Source organism: Erpetoichthys calabaricus, chromosome 4, assembly GCF_900747795.2.
Source record: "Erpetoichthys calabaricus chromosome 4, fErpCal1.3, whole genome shotgun sequence".
NCBI lineage: Eukaryota > Metazoa > Chordata > Cladistia > Polypteriformes > Polypteridae > Erpetoichthys > Erpetoichthys calabaricus.
In genome coordinates this window covers 252074596-252102142 of record NC_041397.2, presented here as the reverse complement: position 1 = coordinate 252102142, position 27547 = coordinate 252074596, and the positions used below count along the sequence as shown (strand labels likewise).

At 37.5% G+C, this 27547-nt stretch overlaps 1 protein-coding gene across 1 annotated transcript in view; it reads right to left on the bottom strand.

Annotated features, from left to right (window-relative positions):
- Positions 1–8756: 8756 nt before the first annotated feature.
- lonrf2 (LON peptidase N-terminal domain and ring finger 2) overlaps positions 8757–27547 on the bottom strand; it is a 53884-nt gene continuing 35093 nt past the window's right edge. The window contains exons 6-12 of the mRNA XM_051926657.1: positions 24048–24153; positions 21894–22008; positions 20951–21072; positions 19671–19829; positions 18193–18355; positions 15966–16115; positions 8757–13426 (exon numbers count right to left, since the gene is read on the bottom strand). Coding sequence (XP_051782617.1) covers positions 13268–13426; positions 15966–16115; positions 18193–18355; positions 19671–19829; positions 20951–21072; positions 21894–22008; positions 24048–24153 — 974 coding nt within the window. The 3' untranslated portion in view covers positions 8757–13267. The remainder of the gene's footprint in view (positions 13427–15965; positions 16116–18192; positions 18356–19670; positions 19830–20950; positions 21073–21893; positions 22009–24047; positions 24154–27547) is intronic.

The window sequence follows — 27547 nt, the reverse complement described above, 5'->3', positions numbered from 1 at the left end:
GGTGGCGCAAACCCCTGCAGACGTTTTTTGTTTTCCTCCAGCTTAACTGGATGTTTTTCTGTTGTTTTGTTTTTTCTGTCCTCTAAGCCATCTGACTTTATCTTGGTTGTTGTTGCTTATTCTTTAGTATTATTGCCCTATTCCTATCTTTCTTTTCTGATAACTTTCTTCTTTTTATCTTGTAAAACACTTTGAGCTACATTATTTACGAAAATGTGCAATATAAATACATTTTGTTGTTGTTGGGAATGTTTAACACTAAAATACAGTTAGTACTTTGGAGCGCATGGGGGAGTTTTGAGCATGCCATTATACAATTCATACTTCAGGTTGGAGGTACGGGGCTGTCTGGCAGAGCATGAGGTGCACAGATACAAAAAAACAATGCAGGTATGGTTCACTTCAGTCCATCCATCCATCCATCCATCCATTTTCCAACCCGCTGAATCTGAACACAGGGTCCCGGGGGTCTGCTGGAGCCAATCCCAGCCAACACAGGGCACAAGGCAGGAACCAATCCCGGGCAGGGTGCCAACCCACCGCAGGACACACACAAACACACCCACACACCAAGCACACACTAGGGCCAATTTAAAATCGCCAATCCACCTAACCTGCATGTGTTTGGACTGTGGGAGGAAACCGGTGCGCCCGGAGGAAACCCACGCAGACACGGGGAGAACATGCAAACTCCACGCAGGGAGGACCCGGGAAGCGAACCCAGGTCCCCAGGTCTCCCAACTGCGAGGCAGCAGCGCTACCCACTGCGCCACCATGCCGCACTCACTTCAGTTCTGGTGGTAAAATTACTGATTTTGAGTAACACTGATATGATACTGTTTAAAAAATGTGTAGATCGGTACTTTTTTAGTAATGGTATACCATGCAACACTAATTCAAACTTATGGATAAACTTAAAAGTAACGATAAATCTAGGCAAAATATTTCACTATTGTTACTCCTGATTTATCAGCTTTTCTTTATTCAACTTTTCACCACAACAGTTACACCACAAATTCAGTACCCAGGCCATGTATTCACTATTAGGTACATTTCATTTAAAGGGCCTTTGAAAAACTTGGAAAGAAGTGTGGCTGCAGTCTTCTGTTTCACCCACACCTGACCACAGCGCCTATGTGCCCTGAGCCTCCTCCTGCCAGTCCCTTTATTCACTTTACTAAGATGTGCTTGAGCAGTTGCTGCATTTATGAACTACAGAGCTGGATCATCTTGGAGCTCTGAAAATGGTGGAAAAATGTAAATGTTGCAATTTCTTTTAATATGTCATAACTATGTCATGCTGTGAGATGAGCCCACTCTTTTGGCCTGCCTGGGAGGTGAGACTTCGTTGAAGCCCAAGTTTCTCTCTCGTATTCCAAATGTAGACTAATGTGCAGAAACATCCATCCATTTTCCATCCCGCTGAATCCAAACACAGGGTCACAGGGGCCTGCTGGAGCCAATCCCAGCCAACACAGGGCACAAGGCAGGAACCAATCCCAGGCAGGGTGCCAACCCACCGCAGGACACACACAAACACACCAAGCACACACTAGGGCCAATTTAGAATCACCAATCCACCTAACCTGCATGTCTTTGGACTGTGGGAGGAAACCGGAGAGCCCGGAGGAAACCCACGCAGACACGAGGAGAACATGCAAACTCCATGCAGGGAGGACCCGGGAAGCGAACCCAGGTCCCCAGGTCTCCCAACTGCGAGGCAGCAGCGCTACCCACTGCGCCACCATGCCGCCTGTGCAGAAACATTTAAACTAATAATCTCATTAAGTTTCTTAATTAGGTAGAAATCAAGAGCTCATCGTTCAATAGGTGGCGAGTGTTTCAGTGATATTTGAGGAAATTGGTTGGGGGGGGGGGGGGGGGTTAAGGTATGCTGGAAACACATTATTATTTTTCTCATTTAAATTAATTGAAAATAACATTTCAACATCCAATTTTTTCTATTTCTGACCTGTTCACTGGAACAAGGACGATTGCAGTTACAGAAAGTCAACTTAGCTAGGTTAACATTTTTGTTTTGTTTCGCAGGCCCATTTGGACCCATGCTTGTTTTTTTGACAATACTTTCAAGTTTTCTTCCCTCAGCTCTATCTCCCACTTCTACAGTCCTAGCTGTAATTAGGCCTCGAAAGCTTGCATATTGTAATCTTTTTAGTTAGCCAATAAAAGGTGTCATTTTGCTTGACTTTTCTCCACATTCATAATGGCTAACACGGTACAACACCCTTTTTATATGCCAAGTTATTCTGACCAGAAATTATGGTGCAGTATGCCACATTACTTGTACGCTGCAATCTAACAAGATTGTGACTGATTTCATTTCTCCAAAAAAAAAATGAATGAAAAAAGACTTTTATGGGCAAATCAAAGCAAGGAGAATATTCAGGACAAAGCAGCTGTCAATACATAAGGACCTAAGGAATCTCTTCAGTAGAACCTTTATGCTCCTTTTTGCATATATCCATCCTTTTAAGTACTTTCGTCAAGAAAGGAGTTGCCTTTTCAGAATGTTTCTAGTGGGCTGGCATGAAGGGCCCCTCATATGAAACTTGTTAGTTTAGTTGGTAATTTAAAACTGGCCATGTGTGGGGTGGTGTGGGTGTGTGGCGCTTGTATTGGGGTTACAATTCAGTGTTGTACTGTTCAGTACAATATACACCGCGTTCCAAATTATTATGCAAATGATATTTTTCTCTGATTTTGCTAAATAGTCGATGCAAGTGGCAGTCAGCATAATTTTTGAGTCATTAACCATTAGAGTATAATTCGAATGTTACTGAACAAATCTCCTAATGATAACGGTATGTTTTTCAAAAATAAAAACTTAAAACGCACTGTTCCAAATTATTATGCACAACAGAGTTTCAAAACATTTTATCGGTTGCAAAGAACTGAAAAAAGGTCATTTGTTGAATTTGCAGCATTAGGAGTTCATATTTACTGAAATCAAAAGCTATTTCAATCAAAAACATCTTAACAGGTCAAGTTACATATTAACATAGGACCCCTTATTTGATAGCAGCTTCACAATTCTTGCATCCATTGAACGTGTGAGTTTTTGGAGAGTTTCTGCTTAAACTTCTTTGCAGGATGTCAGAATAGCCTCCCAGAGCTGCTGTGTGGATGTAAACTGCCTCCCACCCTCATAGATCTTTTGCTTGAGGATGCTCCAAAGGTTCTCAATAGGATTGAAGTCAGGGGACGATGGGGGCCACACCATGAGTTTCTCTCCTTTTATGCAGATTGCAGCCAATGATGCAGAGGTATTCCTTGCAGCATGAGATGGTGCATTGTCATGCATGAAGATGATTTTGTTTACGGAAAGAACGGTTCTTCTTTTTGTACCATGGAAGAAAGTGGTCAGTCAGAAACTCCACATACTTTTCAGAGGTCATTTTCACACCTTCAGGGACCCTGAAGGGGCCAACCAGCTCTCTCCCCATGATTCTGGCCCAAAACATGACTCTGCCACCTCCTTGCTGACGTCGCAGACTTGTTGGGACATGGTGGCCATCCACCAACCATCCACCACTCCATCCATCTGGACCATCCAGGGTTGCATGGCACTCATCTGTAAACAAGACTGTTTGAAAATTAGTCTTCATGTAGTTCTGGGCCCACTGCAGCCGTTTCTGCTTGTGAGCATTGGTTAGGGGTGGCTGAATTGAAGGTTTATGCATAACTGCAATCCTCTGGAGGATCCTGCTCCTTGATGTTCGCAGGACTCCAGAGACACCAACAGCTTCAAATACCTGTTTGCTGCTTTGTAATGGCATTTTAGCAGCAGCTCTCTTAATCTGATGTATTTGTCTGGTAGGAACCTTCCTCATTTTGCCTTTATCTGCACGAACCCGTGTGTGCTCTGAGTCAGCCACAAATCTTTTAACAGTATGATGATCACGCTTAAGTTTTCGTGAAATATCTTAAGATTTTCATACCTTGTCCAAGGCATTCAACTATTTCACGCTTTTCGACAGCAGAGAGATCCTTTTTCTTACCCATATTGCTTGAAAATGGTGGTCTGCTTAATAATGCGGAACATCCTTCTTTAGTAGTTTTTCCTTTAATTGGGCTCACCTGGCAAACTCATTATCACAGGTGTCCGAGATTGATTTCAGTGATCAAAAGAGCCCTGAGACACAATACCATCCATGAGTTTAATTGAAAACAAAATATTTAATCTTTAGGACACTTAAATACAATTAGCATAATAATGTAGAATGCGGTGTACTGTATGACAAACTGCCGTGTAATTTAGGCAAACTAGGGTAGCAAAACTGCAGAGTGAAATAAACTTAGGTGATAATTTTCTTTATATTTACCTCACAATCAGGGTTTACTTCTTAAAATTGTTAAATCTGCTGTGCTGTAACTGCATGGACCAGCTACCTCCAGCCACTGTATTAGAAGTATTTGCATGTTCTCCCCATGTTGGTGTGGACTTTCTCGGGATACTTCAGTTTAGTACCACATCCTTTGCTTTTATGCTTTGTATGTGTGAGTGTGAATATGGCAGCCTTTCGTCCTTCCTTGTTCCTACTAACTCTGTAATGATGGAGGGATGACTGGTCATAAGCTACAGTGATTTGAGCTTGAGAAATGCACCTGACACGCAACAAGAATTTTTAAGCACTGCATCCTTCAAATATACGTATCTCCTAAATTTAAGGAATTCCTTAAGTGTTCCTTACACTTCTCAATTATATCCTTCGCTGAGGTCAAAGTTTTGTCTCCCTTGCCAAGAACGCTCTGAATGTCATTCCTCCTGCCCTTCCTGAAACACTGAAGGGATTCCCTAGCTTCACCAAAATTCTTCTATACATGGGCCTTCACTTCTTCCAATTCAACAGCAACTGTCCTGTTTTTTTTGTCTACCAGTGCCTCACAGTCAAATCTAGACACCCTCCTGCTACTCACTTGCTCCTTTCTTAATCCTCCCTTGCCACTGACTTTCATCAGCTGGTCCTTTCTCTGACTGTCACTGACAGCAGCATTTTTTGGAGGTAAGCACTGAGTGCATCTACAGTTGTGCTTGAAAGTTTGTGAACCCTTTAGAATTTTCTATATTTCTGCATAAATATGACCTAAAACATCATCAGATTTTCACTCAAGTCCTAAAAGTAGATGAAGGGAAACCAGTTAAACAAATGAGACAAAAATATTATACTCGGTCATTTATTTATTAAGGAAAATGATCGAATATTACATATTTGTGAGTGGCAAAAGTATGTGAACCTTTGCTTTCAGTATTTGGTGTGCCCCCCCCCCCCCCTTGCAGCAATAACTGCAACTAAATGTTTCCGGTAACCGTTGATCAGTCCTGCACACCGGCTTGGAGGAATTTTAGCCCATTCCTCCGTACAGAACAGCTTCAACTCTGGGATGTTGGTGGGTTTCCTCACATTAACTGCTTGCTTCAGGTCCTTCCACAACATTTCGATTGGATTAAGGTCAGGACTTTGACTTGGCCATTCCAAAACATCAACTTTATTCTTCTTTAACCATTCTTTGGTAGAACGACTTGTGTGCTTAGGGTCGTTGTCTTGCTGCAAGACTCACCTTCTCTTGAGATTCAGTTCATGGACAGATGTCCTGACATTTTCCTTTAGAATTCTCTGATATAATTCAGAATTCATTGTTCCATCAATGAAGGCAAGCTGTCCTGTCCTGGATGCAGCAATACAGGCCCAAACCATGATATTACCCACCACCATGTTTCACAGATGGGATAAGGTTCTTATGCTGGAATGTAGTGTTTTCCTTTCTCCAAACTAACGCTTTTCATTTAAACCAAAAAGTTCTATTTTGGTCTCATCTGTCCACAAAACATTCTTCCAATAGCCTTCTGGTTTGTCCATGTGATCTTTAGTAAACTGCAGACGAGCAGCAATGCTTTTTTTGGAGAGCAGTGGCTTTCTCCTTGCAACCCTGCCATGCACACCATTGTTGTTCAGTGTTCTCCTGATGGTGGACGCATGAACATGAACATTAGCATTAGCCAATGTGAGAGAGGCCTTTAGTTTAGGGGTGGGCGGTATGACCAAAATTCTATATCACGGTATTTTTCTAAATTATCCCGGTTTCACGATATTCGACGGTATTTTTTTCCCCATGCATGAGTGGATGTTAACCACATTTTCCACTGGAATTACTGGCTAAGAATAACCTATTCCACTGTCAAGAGTATTGTACATTGTACAAAAAAAAAAACATTTTAATGTGCACACAAGTATTAATACAGGTTTGCATTGCCCCATAAAGTGATAGTTTTCAAGGGGGTGGCACTAATGGAGAAGGTATCACATTGCATGACAGATGCAGTCAAAATATAGAACCTTTTTATTGAACAAATTTTGCAAAAACTTAAACTATAATTTTGACAACATATTTTCAACCATACAAAGAGGCATTTAGACTTAATAAAATATCCAGAAGTGCTTGTCAAAAGTTGTATTGCACTGAATATGTCTTAGAAAAGGAATAAATAGTAAATGTTTTTTGTAAACCAACTACACTTTCTGTTTATGTTAACAATCTCTGTCCACTGACATGTTAAAGTGACTTTTTTAAACAACTTTATCATCATTAAACTGCATAATATTTAAACTAATAAATAATAACAATAAAATAATAGTATTATTACTGATAGTTGCACTATTATGTTCAGTGTAGAGAACTTTATCGCAGGTGTGACGAGGCTCCAAAAAACTGGATATATGAATGGGTATCGCACAGGTTTAACTTAAATATTGTATAAATGTTGGGTTTGTGATCTGGTGGTCGGAGACACGAACACAGAATTCAATGCATGTTCTTCTGAGCGGGCTTTCTTTATTGCACGCGTGCTGTCTCTATCTGACGTACTAAAACCCCAGTTCCTATCCATCCTTTTTCTTTCTCCACATAACCAATCACCACACGATAAACGTCTTTGTGAAATTAAAACTAGTTATAAACTTAGCCCACGGAGTGTTCAGAACTTTAAAAATATCTTTGTTATACATGTTTAATTATGCCATCCATTCAGAGTTGCGCCCATCAAAGGATGAATATAAGCAAAACATACACTAGCAGGGTCAATATAGCACAACAAAACCCCACATCCTACATGACTTTGAAAGGAAACTGAAGCGCCGAGTAAACCCACCAGAAAAACATGCAAATGAAAGGCAGGCACGCCGCCGTGCCCCCATATGATTAATGCATGCTTTAATGCATTTCACCATGAAAATTATATTAAGTATTTATTTTAGCATTCTAAATGTTCAGAGAGAAGGAAGATCATGAAGTGAATGTATTCTGTGCGGGGTTCGCTACCAGCACCTCCTCTTAGTGCAAGAAGAAGTCAGTTTAAGAATCACTTAACACAAAGCATTTAATGTGCTATACTGTATAACTTATGACGGGGTTTGAAAACATGTCGTCACACTATTACACAGTACCCAGGTACATTACACTGTATTTAAAACAAATAAAACAAGTACAGCTTGGCTTGCAGTATTATCCAGTAGTATAGAAACAGTATTTACACATCTGACCTTTTAAAACTAAAGTATCTCCAGGCTCTCTTCCATTTTCACCACGCAGCATTCCTATGCTACCGCCCACTATTTGGTGGTGTAGCAGTGAAAAAGAGCCCTAGTGCAACAAATCTGTGTTTAGCGGTGTAGCAGTGAAAAAGGTCCCCACTTGAACAGTTACCAGCTGCGCCACGTTCCGAACGTCGTTTAGGCAATTTAAACCGGTGTTGCGGTATAAGAAAAATCCATATCATAAAAAAAATAAAAAACGGTTTTCGGTATGAACCGGTATACCGCCCAGCACTGCTTCAGTTGCTTAGAAGTTACCCTGGGGTCCTTTGTGACCTCGCCGACTATTACACGCCTTGCTGTTGGAGTGATCTTTGTTAGTCGACCACTCCTGGGGAGGGTAACAATGGTCTTGAATTTCCTCCATTTGTACACAATCTGTTTGACTGTGGATTGGTGGAGTCCAAACTCTTTAGAGATGGTTTTGTAACCTTTTCCAGCCTGATGAGCATCAACAACTCTTTTTCTGAGGTCCTCAGAAATCTCCTTTGTTCGTGCCATGAAACACTTCCACAAACATGTGTTGTGAAGAGCAAATTTTGATAGATCCCTGTTCTTTAAATAACACAGGGTGCCCACTCACACCTGATTGTCATCCCATTGACTGAAAACACCTGACTCTAATTTCACTTTCAAGCTAACTGCTAATCCTAGAGGTTCACATACTTTTGCACTTCACAAATATGAAATATTCGATAAATAAATGACCAAGTATAATATTTTTGTCTATTTGTTTAACTGGTTTCTCTTTATCTACTTTTAGGACTTCAGTGAAAATCTGATGATGTTTTAGGTCATATTTATGCAGAAATATAGAAAATTCTAAAGGGTTCACAAACTTTCAAGCACAACTATATTAGCATTCTGAGAACACTAGCCAGCTACTGAATAATACTGCATACTGGAATCAAAATAGCTTTTAGTATGTATTTCTGTATACATACAAATTATATCTCTAAGCTGTTTTTGCAAATGCTCCACTAATTTTTTTAGGCATCAAAAAAAACTCATGACAACAACATCCTTTGATTTATGTTTCAGCTTGCACTTTGCTCAATGTAGGTGCATGTTTTATGGCTTCTGAATTAAGATGATACAGAGTATTATAGGTACCAAGTTTTAGTACAAATTCAACAAATAAAATAATTAAAAGCACCAAATAATTTTTTATTTTGAAATACATCATAAGTTAATGTAGGTTTATTTTCATATAAATACGCATTGTGATACATGGAGTATTTCAGAATAAAACAATAGTGAAGACAATCAAAAACACAAGAGACTGTCCAGTAATTTACATGGTTGGTCAGGCTACAGGTGCAGAAAGTGTTAACATAGAAAATACATACATAAAGGCCTCCATTATACATTTAATTGTGCAGATCCACGCAAGGAAATAAAACAGTGAATACCAACACGTTATCACGCACCACAGAAGGAAAACTAACAAAAACTGTGAGGGTCCATTCATCAGACACATATGAATTGAAAAAGGTACTGAATGGCAAATAAGGGAAAACTTCAAATTTCTTTGTCATTTATTAATTTATAAGTAGAAAACAAAGCAAAATAAGCAAAGGAAATGCAGGTTTATGTCATTTAGAAGCACTAATACACTTTTCTAAAAAAACACATTCACACATATTTGTTGCTCATAATCGAAAAAACAATATTCAAATTTAATGTTCTGAGTATTTCTTTTAATAGTTTCTGTGTGAAACTCCCATTGTAAAATTTAAGGCTTAAGGAATTGCTACTAAGATGTTTTGTATGCTGTAAATCAAAATGAAATGATATATGTATTAACAAATGAAATGTATGCAGACCTATGCAACAGTGTAAGCTTTATGTTCATACTGGGTAACTAAGACAAATAACACAATATTTTAGTTCCCCCTAAATCCAAAAACAAGTCACTTATTTTGGGAATTAAACCTACATTCTCCTGCATCATGACAATATACACACTTTTAGCAGATTAGAATTTCTTACTCTTTTCATTTGCCAGGAAGTTCCTTTTTTATTACATTTTCTTAAACATTTACAGAATGAAATTTAGGCAACATGTTCAAATTGCACCTGCTACAAACTGGCTTCTCCTGGACTTGAACCAACATCCTTGTACTTCCCTGCCAAGTCACAGAGTGGTAAAATGAGTGGTTTAGCTGTCTAGTCTAGTCTTGGCTCCCAAAATTGATGGATGCATTAAACACCTGCTAGACAATGTATCAGTGAAAGATGAAAGAAGACATGGCACTGCAGTGACCTTACTACTATGATTGGAAAGCTGCCTAATTTGTGGGGTGATTTCTTCAACAAACTTACGAACAACTTCTTTTTCTCTTGCTTTAACGTATTGCAAAGGATCACACACATTTTATATGTGTTAAGATTATGAACCTTTATTGGAAAGGCTGATCTACAATGTGAATACAGGGAAAAATATCCTCTCTTTACTAGAACATCAACTACATGTTCATGGTGTATCTCCAGGTGAGGGTAAAAAATTACTAACCATTTATAAAGTACTAACATTAAATCAGACAGTGGTTAGTTAGCATGGATTTGTTACCATTGATATGAAGATAACTGTCCACTGAGTATTTCTTAAATGGACTTAATAAAAAAAAAAAAAATTGTCACTTTAGATAAAGATGCCATCCAAAAGATGGTGAAAAAAATAATGAGTGTAGTTCCTAATGAGGTAGAAACAAAATGGTCACTGACCAACAAGTTCATATATACATAAACTAAAGAAGTATTTAAAGAGAAAGGTAACAAATTGCTCTTAATTTGAACCATATGATGCCTGCCATACTTTGGTTTCCTCAACTACAAGGTAATTCACAGCATGACCAGTAGGAACAACAAACATAATAGTTTCAAACCCATAAAAATAAAAACAGATAATCTTATGTAAATTCCTTTTAGAAAATGGTTTCTTTGAACTGGGTAACATGAAACTATACATTACATTAATAAGTTGAACACTGAAGACTTCTAATTGCAAAAACAAAGAGTTTCCACATCACTAGAACAGTGTAGTAAATTACTTTCAATTAAATTGTTAATAGAAGGAAGACAGGATGAGATATACAGAGAGAAATTTAGAAACAATGTATTTACAGAAAAACAAAAATACTTATCTGGTTTCACGAGATTAAAACAAATCACACATGTTCTTCACACACATCATGTCAATTGGATTTGGATTTTTAAGAATACAGAATTGGAAATAAAAAAAACAAGATGTCACAGTGTAGTGATAGTAAACATAGAATTTGAAAGAGGATAACAAAGCATTTTTCAAACATTTTACCTTTTCATCCCTTGTTTTAATCTGTTTGTTCATCATTAAATCATGCTTATAACTTGATTCCAGTTCGTAAAAGGCCTCAGATCAGCTTACGTTTTCAGTTTTTATAAAGTGGCAGTGGTTCAGACAAGTGTTTGATTAACTGAAGAACACCAAAATCTACAGATTTGTTTTCAAGGTGAATCCCCAACCTAGTCTCCCTCTCTAACCTATATGGGGCTCAGCCCTTGACCTGAAGATGTGGATCCAACTTTCTTTTGCCTACGGTTTACCATGCTAGATGTGGTTCACCTTGGCAGTCTGTTGCATATGTTGGTACAATGTTCAGGTATTATTAGTAAAAGCATGCCTGTTATTTACATGTGAGACCCATAGTGTCATTTCAAGTTAAGTGATCCCCATGTTAAACAGGGTTGACTGTGTCACATTTGCAATTCTTTTGCTCTTTGTTGTTATAGTGCTATGTAAGGTTTTGTTCAAACACTGGAAGAATTGATGGCTGCGATCGTGCTACTCAGTGTTACATTATGTAAGGAGACAGAGGGAGTGAATGGATGAGAGAGAGAAAGAAAACAGTTAAGACTAGTTCAGCTTAAAAACTAGTTGTGTTTCTTTCATCACTTGCCTTAATAAAGCTGTTGCTAAATTTGATTTTATTTATTAATATGTCAAAATTAGGAAAATGTGCAGGAATGTTTTCTTTTCATATATTTCACCTAAAATTGTCCAGTTATTATTAGATTGATCAATTGTCCATTAACAGTGAAAACTGGATGATCATCAGCCAAATAAATATAAAACAATAAAGTTGTATTAATTAATTCATTCATTCATTCAGTATTAATTCATTATTTTTCATTATGATGATGTAATCAAAAGTGGTTATTCGGATCACAGAAATAAGAAAAACAGAGCTGCGATTAATCCAAAAATATTACCATATCAATTAATAACTCTGATCCTCAATTATTTGTTAATTCAAATCTAAATTTTAAATTGCATTTGATCACAACATTTTAGGATTAACTCTGCTCAATACTGCATCCAAATGGCACGGTTTATATGCAGTTTATATACAGTTGAATAAAGTTTGCTGAAATGACACGAGATGTTAGATGAATTTTCCCCTAAAATACCTTCTAGATTTTAAAGTGAATTCAATACACACCTCGTTTTGGCAAATACCATTAGACAATATATTTTCTAGGGAGAAAGACAACACTCATGCTTTGTAAGATTTTCATCAATAAAATAATATACTTCGAAAACAGAGATAAAAACAATACTGAAAACTTGAATTGAAACAAAACTAGAATGTAACATCTTCCTTTATAATTCTCTTTCCGATTTGGAGTTTGTGATTTATTAAACCAAAAGATAACAAGCCTATCAGCACTCTCTCAGTCTGCAATTTAATACTGGCAGTACTTTTAAACATAATTCACCACTGAAAATGCAAATTTACTGCAAAACACTTTAAGTCCGCATTAATGAATTCTATAAGAAAAATGTTGACTCTCTTTAATAAACAGGCCTTTCGTTGCAAAACATAACCAAATAAGAAGGAAAAACACAGCACAATGTAGTATTGCTACTTAGTCACAGTAAGGAGGACACCTGAGACAGTGAGAGGGAGGAAGGGTATAAAGACTAAACAATCACATTACAATGAATTAATTTTCAATAGGAACTATTTTTATAATGCAGCTAATGTTAATCACATACAGTAAGACAGTTCATGAAAGTCACAAAAACAAACATTATGGAAAAAGTACAAGTAGAAATTTCTGCATGCTGGCTGGAGTTACATAATATACAAAAAAGTCCCAACGTTTAAACACGTGCTTCCCTATTGAAAATCAGTCTATAGATTTCAATAACTCTGCCTTTGCTTAAGACAGTACAATACTTACCTAACATTTCTCATTTATGCAAACAGTGTTTGGTATTGATTCTGGAAGCACTAATATGCCTTTCAGGGTATGACAGGCTTCACAGGGTAATGTAATGAAGAAAAGCTACCAAGAACCAAAAATAGTGCAGCATCTGAAAATAAGATGAATAACTGTTGCATACATCCATTGCCCAGGTCTTGCATCAGTAACAATCATTACCAGATGACATGCATTTCTGTATGTCAAAATAGGCCACTTAGGGTGCTCTGGTCCTTAAGTCAATTTAGTAAAATGAGATCAGGTCTGTAACAGTGATCAGGCACAAGGCTAAATATGAAAACTAAGAAATAAAGCTATGAAAATCCTTTTATTTTTCGATTTCTATATATCCTTTATCCCTTCAATCAAAGAATCTTGCATCATTCTGACCTAAAGGTATCCTGTTGTCACCGAGGTCTTTTTCTTGTGACAAAAATTAAGACGCGCCTTACAGCAATCAGCCGATCCTTTAAAGAAGTCATTGCCAAAATAGTTAGCTGTGCACGGTTTTCTAATGGGAGTACTGCCAATAACCACCAGCACCAGGCAGGTCCACTGGGACTAGCCTAAAAAAAAAAAAAAAAAAGTTTTGTTTAATCAAAGTTAACTATTCAAATGGCACTTGGAAACAGATTCAAGATCATTTTTACCACCAAAAATTATACAATGCATTTCTATACTTAAAACAAAAATATTACAAAAAGAATGCAGTTACAGTGCATCCGGAAAGTATTTACAGCGCATCACTTTTTCCACATTTTATGTTACAGCCTTATTCCAAAATGGATTAAATTGATTTTGTTCTTTAGAATTCTACAAAACACCCCATAATGACAACGTGAAAAAAGTTTACTTGAGGTTTTTGCAAATTTATTAAAAATAAAAAAAACTGAGAAATCACATGTACATAAGTATTCACAGCCTTTGCTCAATACTTTGTCGATGCACCTTTGGCAGCAATTACAGCCTCAAGTCTTTTTGAATATGATGCCACAAGCTTGGCACACCTATCCTTGGCCAGTTTTGCCCATTCCTCTTTGCAGCACCTCTCAAGCTCCATCAGGTTGGATGGGAAGCGTCAGTGCACAGCCATTTTAAGATCTCTCCAGAGATGTTCAATCGGATTCAAGTCTGGGCTCTGGCTGGGCCACTCATGGACATTCACAGAGTTGTCCTGAAGCCACTCCTTTGATATCTTGGCTGTGTGCTTAGGGTCGTTGTCCTGCTGAAAGATGAACCGTCGCCCCAGTCTGAGGTCAAGAGCGCTCTGGAGCAGGTTTTCATTCAGGATGTCTCTGTACATTGCTGCAGTCATCTTTCCCTTTATCCTGAATAGTCTCCCAGTTCCTGCCGCTGAAAAACATCCCCACAGCATGATTCTGCCACCACCATGCTTCACTGTAGGGATGGTATTGGCCTGGTGATGAACGGTGCCTGGTTTCCTCCAAACATGACGCCTGGCATTCACACCAAAAGGTTCAATCTTTGTCTCATCAGACCAGAGAATTTTCTTTCTCATGGTCTGAGAGTCCTTCAGGTGCCTTTTGGCAAACTCCAGGCGGGCTGCCATGTGCCTTTTACTAAGGAGTGGCTTCCGTCTGGCCACTCTACCATACAGGCCTGATTGGTGGATTGCTGCAGAGATGGTTGTCCTACTGGAAGGTTCTCCTCTCTCCACAGAGGACCTCTGGAGCTCTGACAGAGTGACCATTGGGTTCTTGGTCACCTCCCTGACTAAGGCCCTTCTCCCCTGATCGCTCAGTTTAGATGGCCGGCCAGCTCTAGGAAGAGTCCTGGTGGTTTCGAACTTCTTCCACTTACGGATGATGAAGGCCACTGTGCTCATTGGGACCTTCAAAGCAGCAGAAATTTTTCTGTAACCTTCCCCAGATTTGTGCCTCGAGACAATCCTATCTCGGAGGTCTACAGACAATTCCTTTGACTTCATGCTTGGTTTGTGCTCTGACATGAACTGTCAACTGTGGGACCTTATATAGTCAGGTGTGTGCCTTTCCAAATCATGTCCAATCAACTGAATTTACCACAGGTGGACTCCAATTAAGCTGCAGAAACATCTCATGGATGATCAGGGGAAACAGGATGCACCTGAGCTCAATTTTGTGCTTCATGGCAAAGGCTGTGAATACTTATGTACATGTGTTTTCTCAATGTTTTTATTTTTAACAGATTTGCAAAAATCTCAAGTAAAGTTTTTTCACTTTGTCATTATGGGGTGTTGTGTGTAGAATTCTGAGGAAAAAATGAATTTAATCCATTTTGGAATAAGGCTGTAACATAACAAAATGTGGAAAAAGTGATGCACTGTGAATACTTTCCGGATGCACTGTATCTAACAACACGATTACCACTAACACAGCACTGCTTGTTTAATGCTATAGACAAAAGGCGAGCATAACTGACCATGGGGAATTCTGGCATAAACGTTAACAATTTCCTTTTCTTGAGAACACTGCTTTTAGGCTAAGTCTGAGTAAAGCTCTTTCTGGAACATTCTTATAAACCAGAATAGTTCTGATCAATGTATGCCAATGGATACCTGATCAAGCAAGTGATCTGACCAAAAATGAGTCAAGAAAAAATAATGTGTAATGTAGGACAATCAAATAAGGGAATGCCCAACTCTATTGTAGACACATGCTTCTATACATTTAAATACACCCCTGTACAAGTACCTACAAGTATTAAGAATTAAAACAAACTACCATTTATTAAAAAAATGCTAAAACGTTTTTAAGATTAGATTAGATTAATTTGTACGTGATTGCATTTTTGATTAAAAAAAAAAAAATAACTGCATTCCCAATATGTCCACCTGGTCAAAGTTATTTTCTAGAATAAAAACTGATAATTTATCTAGACATAATAGCATCTTTACTATTGTTGTAAATTAGGCTGTAACATTTATTCTAGGTGACTTATGGTGTTATTTTTTTTTTTTTAACAATTAGAGCACAAGCAAATTAACTGACTTAAGACACAAGTGTAAACTGAGCCAGCAGCCAGGTTTAAAGTCCACGCTGCTTAGTAAATTAAAATGTAGTTTATTGTAGCTATTTGTATGATCACATATGTATGACCACTCACTTGTGGGTCTGACTCTTTTACTGGCATGGGCCCAAAGTGGCTGAGTATTTGATTCTTCATTGCATCCTTTAAAGAGGTAAACCATGAGACGGCTTGATCATACACAGAGTCATGCAGGCGAACCAGCTCAGCATATTCTTCACCTTCAGTCTAAAAAAGAGAATTCAAAATATGAGGCTATAATTCACATTTCCTGCAAACAATTAACAATGGTTGTGGTGAAATCTATGTTTCCAAACAAACTTCCACAAAGGAACCACAGACCGAGTTTGATGGAGCAATTTGGACCAAATCTGAAATCTATAAAGCTAAACATATAAATGTTTTCTTTCACATTTTCCCAAACTATTTTACATACTTTTAACAAAGCCATATTAAAAAAAGTTACCTATGTATCAGAACAAAATTCTTGTGCATGTCATATAATTAGAACAGTGTTTCTTAAGGTTGTGACATGTCTGAACTTGGGTCATGCTGAGTCATGAATCACAATGGTACGATGGGGTCGCTGAGGGAGAAGGGAAACCCCTACTGCAGGGATGACGATCAGCGATGATTCTACAAGGGGGATGGATCCCCTGGATGATGCTCTGTGGCAATTGTGGGTCACAATGACACAAAAAAAAAATAGGTCATGATAAAGTCTAAGAGCCACAGATTTACAGCAGTTATTCTCAGGATCAGTTCTGTGAGTTTTCATTCAATTGATCTTGTTTAATTAGTTGGTCTTTTTTCTGCTACCCCTTATCAAGAAAGACACTTTTTACATTAGGAATGGATACAGATTTCAGTTTTTTTACCATAGCTTTATTATTATTAATTTTAATATTATTAATTTCACATTTATGTGTGGAGTGTGCTATTGTATCCAAACATTGGCAATTCACAAAGAGCAGAACAGAAGCAGAGAATCTACTTCACTGTCATTAACAAACTTTCAGTGCATGGCAGGTCTGCAAGCAAAAACACTTTGGTAATAAAATATGCCAGAAAGTCAGCTAACAGAAATGCAACAAATATTCAAATAAAAGTTGAGTATCCTTCCGTCTGCTTGTAACAGGATACGGTGGGCATAAAACCACCAAACATGGACAAACAAAAAGCGGAAAATCTCAATGGTCAATCAAATCTCAATTTCATCTACAATTTCTTGATGGCAGCAACAAAATCTGTAGTAACTGCATGAGTCGAAGAATCCTTCCTGTCTTGTAGAAGTGGTTGATGGGGAATGCTTTCTTGGTACAACTTAGACTTGTTAATACCAAATTGAGTGTCATCTGAATGCCACAGCTTTCCAAAACACTGTCACTGACCACGTGAATGCCTTCAGGGGCATAGATTTCTATTTTATAAGTATTTTTTTAGCAGTATAATGCAAAAAGCACTTGCCATTTCATACTGATTCCACAAACATGACAAGGACTACACTCACAGACTTTACCCCAGTACAATCTCTACAAATTAATGTGTTTCTGGGAAAACTATAGAAACTGTGTGATGCCATTCAGTTAGCATGGACCAACAATGAGAGATGTTTCCAGAACACTGTTGGATCCCTGCCTTGAAGAATTCAGGCTGCTCTTAAATACTCCAGTACTAAATAGATAGAAACTTATAAAGTGCAAACTAGTCATATGGAGGTTTTCAAGTGTAAAGTGCGAGAGAGAGGCAGACATGGGGGCAACATTTTAAACTAAATCAACTAAAACTAACAAATGCTCATCAAATTCCTGTAACAATATATCATACCCTGTTATTAATGTGTGCATTCACACATTAAATGCAGAAACTTGGAAATAGAAGAATGCTTAACTAATGTGACAGAAGAAACAAAACACTTGCAGCCACCGGGACAACTACAATTGAAGTGAAAATACAAGAGAAAATTAGAAATATTTTTGAAATGTGAAATACTTTGTCCTTTTGAATTGCAGTAATTCACTGTCAATATTATTCAAGGATTATTGAAATAAAGCTTTGTAATACAACCCTCAAAGACGACGACTACAAAAATGACAGGTGATCCATAACCCTGTAGATTCTGCTATAATGTTCATTTTTTTCCTTCAATGCATTTAATTTGCAAGTTTTAGAAAATTAAATTAATACTTATTGTGAATTGTCCATGTTCAACTATAGACTTTCTTGAAACATAGTACTTTACAAATACAATGACAAATTTCAGATTAGAATTCTGCATAGCCATGTAAACAAAAGCAAGCATTACCTTCCTGTCTTCCAAATATTCAATTTTGGCAGTATTGTATCCATCCCGTTGACTGTGGCTTAAAACTTTAAATCGGGAAACGCCAATCGTGTCAACAACAGATCGCCCATCTGGAAAGAATTTCACATCTCGAACTTCTAACATGCAGCCATAATCAGCAAATCTACAAAACACATTAAAACAACAAAAATACATAATAAAATAGATTATGGAAAACATGCACAATACTATCAGTAAGACTTGTAGTTACTGATTTTCATATAAGAAAACTGAACATTACCATTATGTTTAGCAATTACCTTCATAGATTTTTTTTTTTTTTTAAATTGGGTGGTAGCTCAATAATTAGGGTAGTCACGGCTCCGTAGTTTTGACTCTGAAACTCAACCTGGACACCACCAGGGTACAGTTTGTGCTTTCTTCCCATGTCTATGTGGCAGTTTCTCCAGGTACTCTGGATTTCCTTCTACATACAAAAGAACTGGCTCAGTGTGAGAATGAGACTTGCTTTGGAATGGCACCCTATTCAGAGCGGATGATTGCTTTGATGCCAGTGCAGATGGGATAGACACTGTTTATTGGGAACCTGAACAGTCTTAGGGTGGGTGGGAGAAAAGAAACCGGCGGGGAATCAGTCAGCTGGGAAATGTATTAAAAACAGCCTCCAAAACTGCTGAAACTCTGCCAGTAATATGCCTGCCTTGCTTCTTCTAATACTTACCACATAATATCAAATGAGAGGCTACATTCCAAAACAGTGCAAGTCTTTTTTTTTTTTTTTTTAAACTTCATACAGGTGTTTCAGGAATAGCAGCACAATTAAAAGTGTTGCAAATTCTGGATATCAATGGTAAGAAATAAGAAATGCATGCAACTGAATAATATAGATCTCCCTTTTTCTATAGTAACTAAACCAACAGCATAGGCTGAGAAAGCATCTCTGCACATAGTTTTTTGTAAACTCTAAAAAGAGACCTATTATACAATCTCTAACACTTATAAATACTGACCCCTTTCATTTTGCAGCATGGAGCTCCCCATTTTTGTTATTTGACCCTAAAGGCATAAAACTCTTAAAATTGGCAGAAGGAACAATATTCTGCAACTATTCTAAATGCATTAAAGGCTGGTAATTCTTTCAAAATATGGAAGGGAGAGCACAAGCAGTAGATAAGTTTATGATTTACTTTAACTGGTACAGGAAGAGATTGCTGATACCCTGCCTACCATGACTCCAGCTGTACAATTATCCTCTTCATATCATTCTAGGGTCTGTCTGATCTTAATAACTTCATTGTCTTCTATAATGTGCAATAAAGGTGTTGGATGGCTCAGTTCCAGAATTAGTACAACACAGTATTAGGTCAGAGAGTCAAGTTTCCACTGCAAAATTGCCAAGGCATTTCATTTTGTCAAAAAATGTGTATAAACACAAATGGTTTGAAAACTAGAATATTTAATTGCATAAAATGTCTCACCCTTTCAACTCATCTGCAATGCACATTCCAAATTGTCTGGTGCCAGTTTCCATGCATCTTCGGATCATCAAGCGGTATCGTGGTTCGAAGACATGCAGAGGACAAGGGATTGTAGGAAAAGCCATTGTACAAACAAATATGGGAACTTCTTTATTTAAGCTGTCAAAAAGGGCATAGATTTACCACTTCAGTTAGTGTAATATCTAAAGAGATTTTACAACAAAAATCTTTACTCAAGTCTATAAAAAATACACACTATCTTATGCAAATTGCATTCAATATTCTTTACAATGGACAATTCCAGTTATACCCCACTTTGTGATACATGCTTTTATTAACACACAGACAAAAAACTTTGCAAGGATTTATCCCAAGATGTCTATGACTAGCACTTCAGCCAGGCAGTAACAAAGACAAATTGGTCTGGCATGAAAACAATATGTATGTAGTGTACATATACAAGACTGCTTTCAGAGGAATTTAGTTTGCCCTGATCAGAAAAAGCAAGCAAGGGTTGGTAGATGGTTTAAACCGGAAACCTGATTGGCAGAGCTGCCAGACTAAACATTCTAGCTTGCCATGGCCCTATAACCACAAATGTAGATTAACTATATGGATGGAAAGTAGCCAACTGCATTTTCATTTTCAAGTGAATGTGTGAGATAAACTGTTCAACATGATTTTAGCTATAGTTAAACCTTTTCTGCCTACATTCAATCACCCCTAAATATATTCTCAAAATGCTTGGCTCTATAAACATAGTTACCTTCATGTTCCGTGGCTTGGTAGATGGCACCACAGTATCTTTAAAAACAGTTTTAAACTGGGTCACTTCCATATTTCCATATTCAGAGACCAGTCCATTAACAGATACACCCAGTTAAGAGCCATAGCCTAAATTTAATTTAACATCTAGTCAAAAGTTATGAAAAGTTTAGTAAGAATGCAACTGCACTTTTATGGACTCCTCAAGGCCTGCTGAAGACTTAGTACAACTTTCTAAGCAGCTGAGGCTTAAACATTAAGTAGAGATGGTATGAATGCAGACTTCTGTTTCATTCCCAAAAGAACAAATAAGCTGAACCCATTGCTACATGCAATGCGGTAGAACAGCATTTTTTGCACATGATCTAGAGCAAAAGCAAAATTTGAGAGGCCAAAATGTCTGATCACCATAACGTCACTTGCTGTTGTAACCTAAGCTAGGAGCAGGATGCAAAAGAAAATTAACCAAAAATGAGCCAAAGTGCAGATATAAGCTTTATCTTAAGACTCCTTACTTTGATAGCTCTTTCATTTCTTCATCATAAATTTTTTTTCGTTCAGTCAGCTCTTCTGATAGGTAACGATTGATTATCTCTTCAGTCAGAAAGGTCTTGTTGTAAGCTCTGGTAGCCAAATACTGCACCAGACAAATCAAATGCATAATTTATCAGTAATAAACAAATGGCAGCATAATTAACTCTTCTAATGATGAAAATGCACCTTCAAAAAAGTCTCAAAACTGTTTTCTTAAAGATTGTGTATACAAAATTATTTTTACTGATCACATCTGTATTGAATAATATGAGGCCACACAGAAAAGATCTTTCATGATTTAATAATGAGTATTCAGCAATTACTATTTTTTTTCCAAAATTTATTTATACAGGAAAGTTAAAATGCCTGAAATCAGAGTACAGTGATACCCCACAAAATAGTTCCACAAATGACAGTACATTCATTTAATAGAGGATTTCCCAAAAAGCAAATAGACATATGAGAGCTGTTTGGACTAAATCCTTTTGGGAACTGACACTAGGCACTGTGTCAATTTTAAAAGAGTTAATTTATTGACGTCATTTGTTAGGAAGTAGGAATATATAGATAAAATTTAGAATAGTAAGAAGCTTCAGGCAGACAATAGACACAGGTGATACTAAAGGCGGCCACTACAGAGGGGTCACCTTTAGTATTTGGACATACTGAACTATAGCGATTTATAAATATGTTTCGGTCCAAATTTGCTAAAAAAGGATGGGCAACATGTATTTTTATAAATATTACAACTACTTTCCAGGTCAAACTAAAATGATTTATTTTTTTTCTTTGTTTAGAAGAATAGGACTTGATATTTATCAAGGCAAATGTTCCTTTTAAGTAACATATTTAGGTGGTTTCTCAATGCATGGTATACTTAACTAGGATATATTACTGCAACAAACCAAATAAAGATCAGCCTACCTCTGAAAGATTCTCCTTGCACAGTGGACAGTAAGGATTGTGGTCAAGGCAACGTTCAAGACATTTCAAACAAAACGTGTGGCCACAGGGAGTTGCAACTGGCTCATAAAATAACCTGTTGAGTGGAATGGAGATTCATAAGTTTAAGATTAATGTTTTTAAATAAAACCACTTAGGGTAAGTCTTCTTTAAAAAAAAAAAAAAAAAATTATAATAATAATAATAAAAAAAAATTCGGGGACACAAGTTAAGACTCACCCAGTAAAGTTTAATATGACTTCAGTGTGGTTAATTTATTTTTGTGAAGCACCCTGAGATGACTTCAATTTTTTAAGTATGTCACATAAATGAAATCTTATTACTTGTTATTTTTACTATTAGGTGAAATGTGTTGAACAACCTACACCATCACAACTGTATCTTTATTAGAGATATCACCAGTATGTGAATGTTTTAAAAAATTTCACATAAAACTTTTACCTTTTGAGGGGTCACTGAAAATCACATTATCAGTTTGCCACTTAGGACCTCTGGATTACTATGTTACATGATCTGCTCAACTCACAAAATGTCATGTGTCATGTTTCCAGTGACAGCATACACCAATCCATCCAACCTCTGAACAACCTTAAACTAATTTTAGGGTCAGGGGGAGATAGCATCAATTCTAGTAATAAAAAAGCAAGGTAAGAACCAATCCTGGACAGGGTTCCAGTACATTGGGCTAATTTAGATTCTCCGCTTAACATACCACACATGTGTATGTTTTGTCATGAGAAAAACCAGACCGACATAGCGAGTGAGACAGTGACCACGGTAGTATTTCCTGCCAGTATTTCCCCTTGGGATTAATAAAGTATCTATCTATCTATCTATCTATCTATCTATCTATCTATCTATCTATCTATCTATCTATCTATCTATCTATCTGTCTGTCTGTCTGTCTGTCTGTCTGTCTGTCTGTCTGTCTGTCTGTCTGTCTGTCTGTCTAATAGCCTGAAATTAACTCAGTTCAACATTAAAAATTTAATCTAGAACAATAACAAGATAAAGAGGCAACACAAATGATAAACTATTCGCCAAGTCATGTACTATTATTGGTACTGACTTTATCCAACTTGGGCTGCACTGTGTAAAAAATCTTAGAAAATAAGCAACATAAGCCTCTCAGGAGAAAACAACACATATGTTATACTCCATGATCTCATGAAAATAGCACATGTCAATAGATGACTTCTACCATCATGTACTTACCATTTAATCCATACAGTGAATAAAAAACTCCTGAAACTAATTTTACATAAAAACTATACCAAACCCCTTCACAGAGTCTACAGTATGACAACATACCATATATAGAAAAACACTAAAAATACAATTTTTAAAAATATATTTAGGTGCCAAATTGCTTATTAAAGCAAGAAGAGAATTTCCACATGGTGAATTTTGCAGGCTTGTCTTGTCCACTCACTTCAACATGTGATTGCAGTAATGTCACCTTTGATATAGTGAACATACAGTAGTAAACAATGACTGATAGATAGATAGATAGATAGATAGATAGATAGATAGATAGATAGATAGATAGATAGATAGATAGATAGATAGATAGATAGATAGATAGATAGATAGATAGATAGATAGATAGATAGATAGATAGATAGATAGATAGATGTATAATTTTAAATAAATGTGCAAACACCTAGAGTTTGTTCTCAAAGTAAAGGTGCCCTATGGGCCTTAAGCACCCAGAGCAATTTCCCTGTGACAAAGAATTGCTCTTAACTAAGCCTTAACAGATTCGATTCAAACAAATGCTGGGTACATCTGTATTGGGCCTAAAGGCATTTTCTTGGCTTTAGTCTTGGAACATTATCTCATTTTGTATAACATAAAATGAAACGCAGAAATGCTCTTCAGTAGAATAAATACCTTTTTGAACCAAAAGATGGCTTTCAAGCTCAAAATCATTAATCAAGTGAAACCTTTTGTGCAAAACCATATAGTCACTAATACTAGAAAAGAAGGACATGGATTACAGCCTAAACAATAAAGGTGAATGATTGTTTGACATTTCAGGTGCATAGAAAACAGCAACATGTCTGATTTAGAGTTCTCACTTTGGATTATATCAAAACAGACATAAGGGCATACCTCATACAGAGAGAGCACTCCAGATCAGATGAGTCAACAAGTTCCAAGGAAACATCTCGTGATATTTTTTGGTCTGTGGTTTTCAAAGTTGAGCAATTTTCATCTGCTTGAGGAAAAACAAAAACAAACAAAAAAAAAAAGCTATAAAATCGACCAGTGTTAAATCTCAAGACCACATAAAACTCTTATATTCACTTAATCTTTACTATGGTCCCCAAGGCTGAAGCAGTTGGAACAACTGAGTAACAAACCCCTATACCGTGACATTAATGGTTGTCAGGTTACCTCTGACAACCAGGCTGAGGTAATCTGCAACCATTTCTTGGGCTTTGTTTGCCACTTTAGTAATGCTGTGGTTTTTTAACATTGGATTAAAGTTTGCCAATATTTGCTCATTATGTGTAATTTGAATTTCTGCACAGAACTTACCAATTGGTAGTTGATTTTATGATTTAAATGTAAACTGCACACACGTGTACTGCACAAACACCTTGCAGTTCTGTTCCATGGGAAAAGCAAGTTAAAAAAACAGTGCAATGACTAGCCCGCGTACAATGCTGTGGGAGCCAGTTGTTTACATAAGAATGTTAAAGGCTCCTTTAACTCTGCAATAACTTTCCTGTGTTGAAATCAGAGGGAATAGAGTACAAATGTAGGAGGGTGATGAATGTGAGGTGGTCAAAAATTCGAACAGAACCCCTGGTTGCTTTGTTAAAGTACAGTACTTTAGAGCATAAGTTCTCAACTGCAGTAAACTTCTGGTGGGGGGTGGGCACAAGATAACTTAAAAATGATATAAAATAGCAGTAAAATAATTGAATCACTAAAAATCAAGCTATAGCAGGGGTGTTAAAGTTAAAGACAATGTACCACATGTGGTCCTGTAATTTTTTTGATTTGCTGGAAGTAATCTTCCGTTAACTCACGATCATCTAGTTGATTCAGACATCGCTTAAACGAATTGGTGACCCAATAGGTTTGTACCATGAAGATGCACTGCTCAATACTGTACACCACCATCCTGATGAGATGTCGAGTGACTGAGTGAAGGAGTATGGGTGGTATGCACCCAGAAGTTGCAGATGGAGGTTAAACTTTACAAAGGCTGTCTGGCACCTACCTCAATGCCCCAATGCAGTGGCATCCTGGCTTGTTCAAAGCGCAATATATTGAGGAGCAGTTTGCACGTTGTTTCGTTCAGACTGCTTCGTCCTAACGAGAGATATTACAGAATATTTGGCGCCTCTTTTGAGTGAATCTCAGTGTATATATTGTATCCGTATATAGATCAACTGGATTACATTTATACCTGGCATTAAAATGTGGCAGCATCATGTCCAAAGCACAGCAATTTGGGATTTAGTGGTTGCTCACGTTTATCTGCAAGTGCATTGCAGCTACTAACCTGTAGTTAAAATGGGAACAGACTGCTTGTAATGACCCAACAAGAAAAAATGAAAAGAAGATGATGTATCACACTGCCATAAAGAACTTTATTGTTTTAGTGTGATGGCAAACATTTGACAAGCTCATGGAGGAAATGGTACGTCAACTTCAAACACACTACTGCCTTCATTGTGCTTACTTTTTAAAAGAGTATGTGTGACGATGTGGGTTCTTGCTTCATGCTCCCTTCTTACTTTTGGGAGCCTCTTGAACCTGACACCATCGGTAATGTAACTGGATAAGCTAGGCAATGAGGACACCAAAGCAAGGGGAAGGTGCAAAGTGCAGAAGTGCTTTTATCAAAAACGAACAAAAAATCCAAACAGTGTTCAAAAGAAAGTGCAGTGCTGTAAAACGTCAATAAATAAATAATCCATTAAAAACAGAGTGAAATGTGGAGGTTAAAATAATCCAATAAATATTCCATTTAAAAATGAGGTTAAAAAAACAATGGCTGGAAAAAGTCCTTTAAAAAACCCAGTGCCTTCTTTAGCTGGTGGCTCCCCCGTTTCTCCCATCCAGGCCCTGCACCAAGGGAGTCGCCCTACCTGCAGCTGACCTTATCCTGCTGGTCTGGCAGCTTTCCAATCCTGGCTTCGTATGGCCCTACAGACCAAGTTTCGGGTTCCCCAGTGACCAGGGCGCTCACTCTGGGGCTTCAACCTCCCAAGCCTCCGACTCCCGTGGCGAGCCACCCACCTTCAGGTCACTCCTGCTCCACTATGCCCTCCGAGTGTAGGCCAAACAGTCTGGGTAAGGGGCTCTACTTCCAGCTGCTTGCAACTTGAAGTGTGCCTGCTCTCGTTCGCTCGCACTGGCTCTCTTTCTCCAGCCTACTTCTCCCTTAACCTCTGTCCTTCTCTTTTTCTATCTTCCATCTTCACTCGCACTCTTACAATTTATAATGGCGACGTGGCACAGGTGCGGTGATTAGCAGCTCCCAACAACAATTACGGATATGAACAATCCCACACCTGTGCACTTCAGTGCAGAAACGCCCAAGCCCGTATCGCTCCCGGGAACTACTCCGGCCACACTATCACGCCCCCTCTTTAAGCCGCGAGTGCGGCGATTACTTATTTAAAACTGGCCTTTCCTTCTGAGCCATGGACCCGCTATATCACACTATGAAGATAAAAGATATAATAACTGCAACATGTACTATTAAAAAGTCCGCTGCAATGGAACTAAAGCTCAGATTACATGGCATATAGGTTAATACACACCTTGAACATACATGAACTACAGGTTGCACAAAAAAATGCAGAGATGCACAGAAATATCTCTGCCTTGAAGCTGCATTCCAATGTGAATCCTACAGGATCAGACAATGCAGAACTATAAGCCACTAGAAGTTTAATTCCATTGAGAGTGGAGAAAACAAGGTATAGTTGTGTTAAGGAAAGCTTACTGAAGGACAAAAACATTGAGGTTATTAAATAACAGAGTAAAACAGTAAATCATTCAATACCAGCTCTTCTTTCTGCATTTTTATTTTCCTAAAGAAATTTAATACAATTGCATCTACCAGAGCTAGAAGTTATATTTTTGTAGCTTCATGATGTAGCAGGATCATTAAAAAAAATTTATATCCTAGTCCTTACAAACTTGTACTAGTCACTTCCATAAAACATATTAGAGAAATATCAAGATGTTACTTTGATGCAGAGTTTAGAATTAACAAAGTAGCCCTTCAAGAAAAACTGAATACATTTCTTGAACCAAATCAATGTTTTCAAAGGTAGAAGATGCCGCGCAGACATGCACATGGGCAGCAATTTACCATTTAATGTCTCATCAATTCCTATTTCTGACATCTACAATTACATTTTGACAAGTTAACCATATTGTGTACAAGGACTGTACTTTTTCATTGAAGGAACGCTGCAAAAGTCAGACCTCTTAAAATATTGTAAGATGCCAAAAAAATTAATTCTTGCTTTGTTTTTTTGCCAAATAGATTACTGTAATGTCTTAACTTGGACTTAACCAAAAAAACTCTAATTGGTAACTCTCACTGGTCTAAATTGGTTACCTGTGTCCTTTAGAATCGA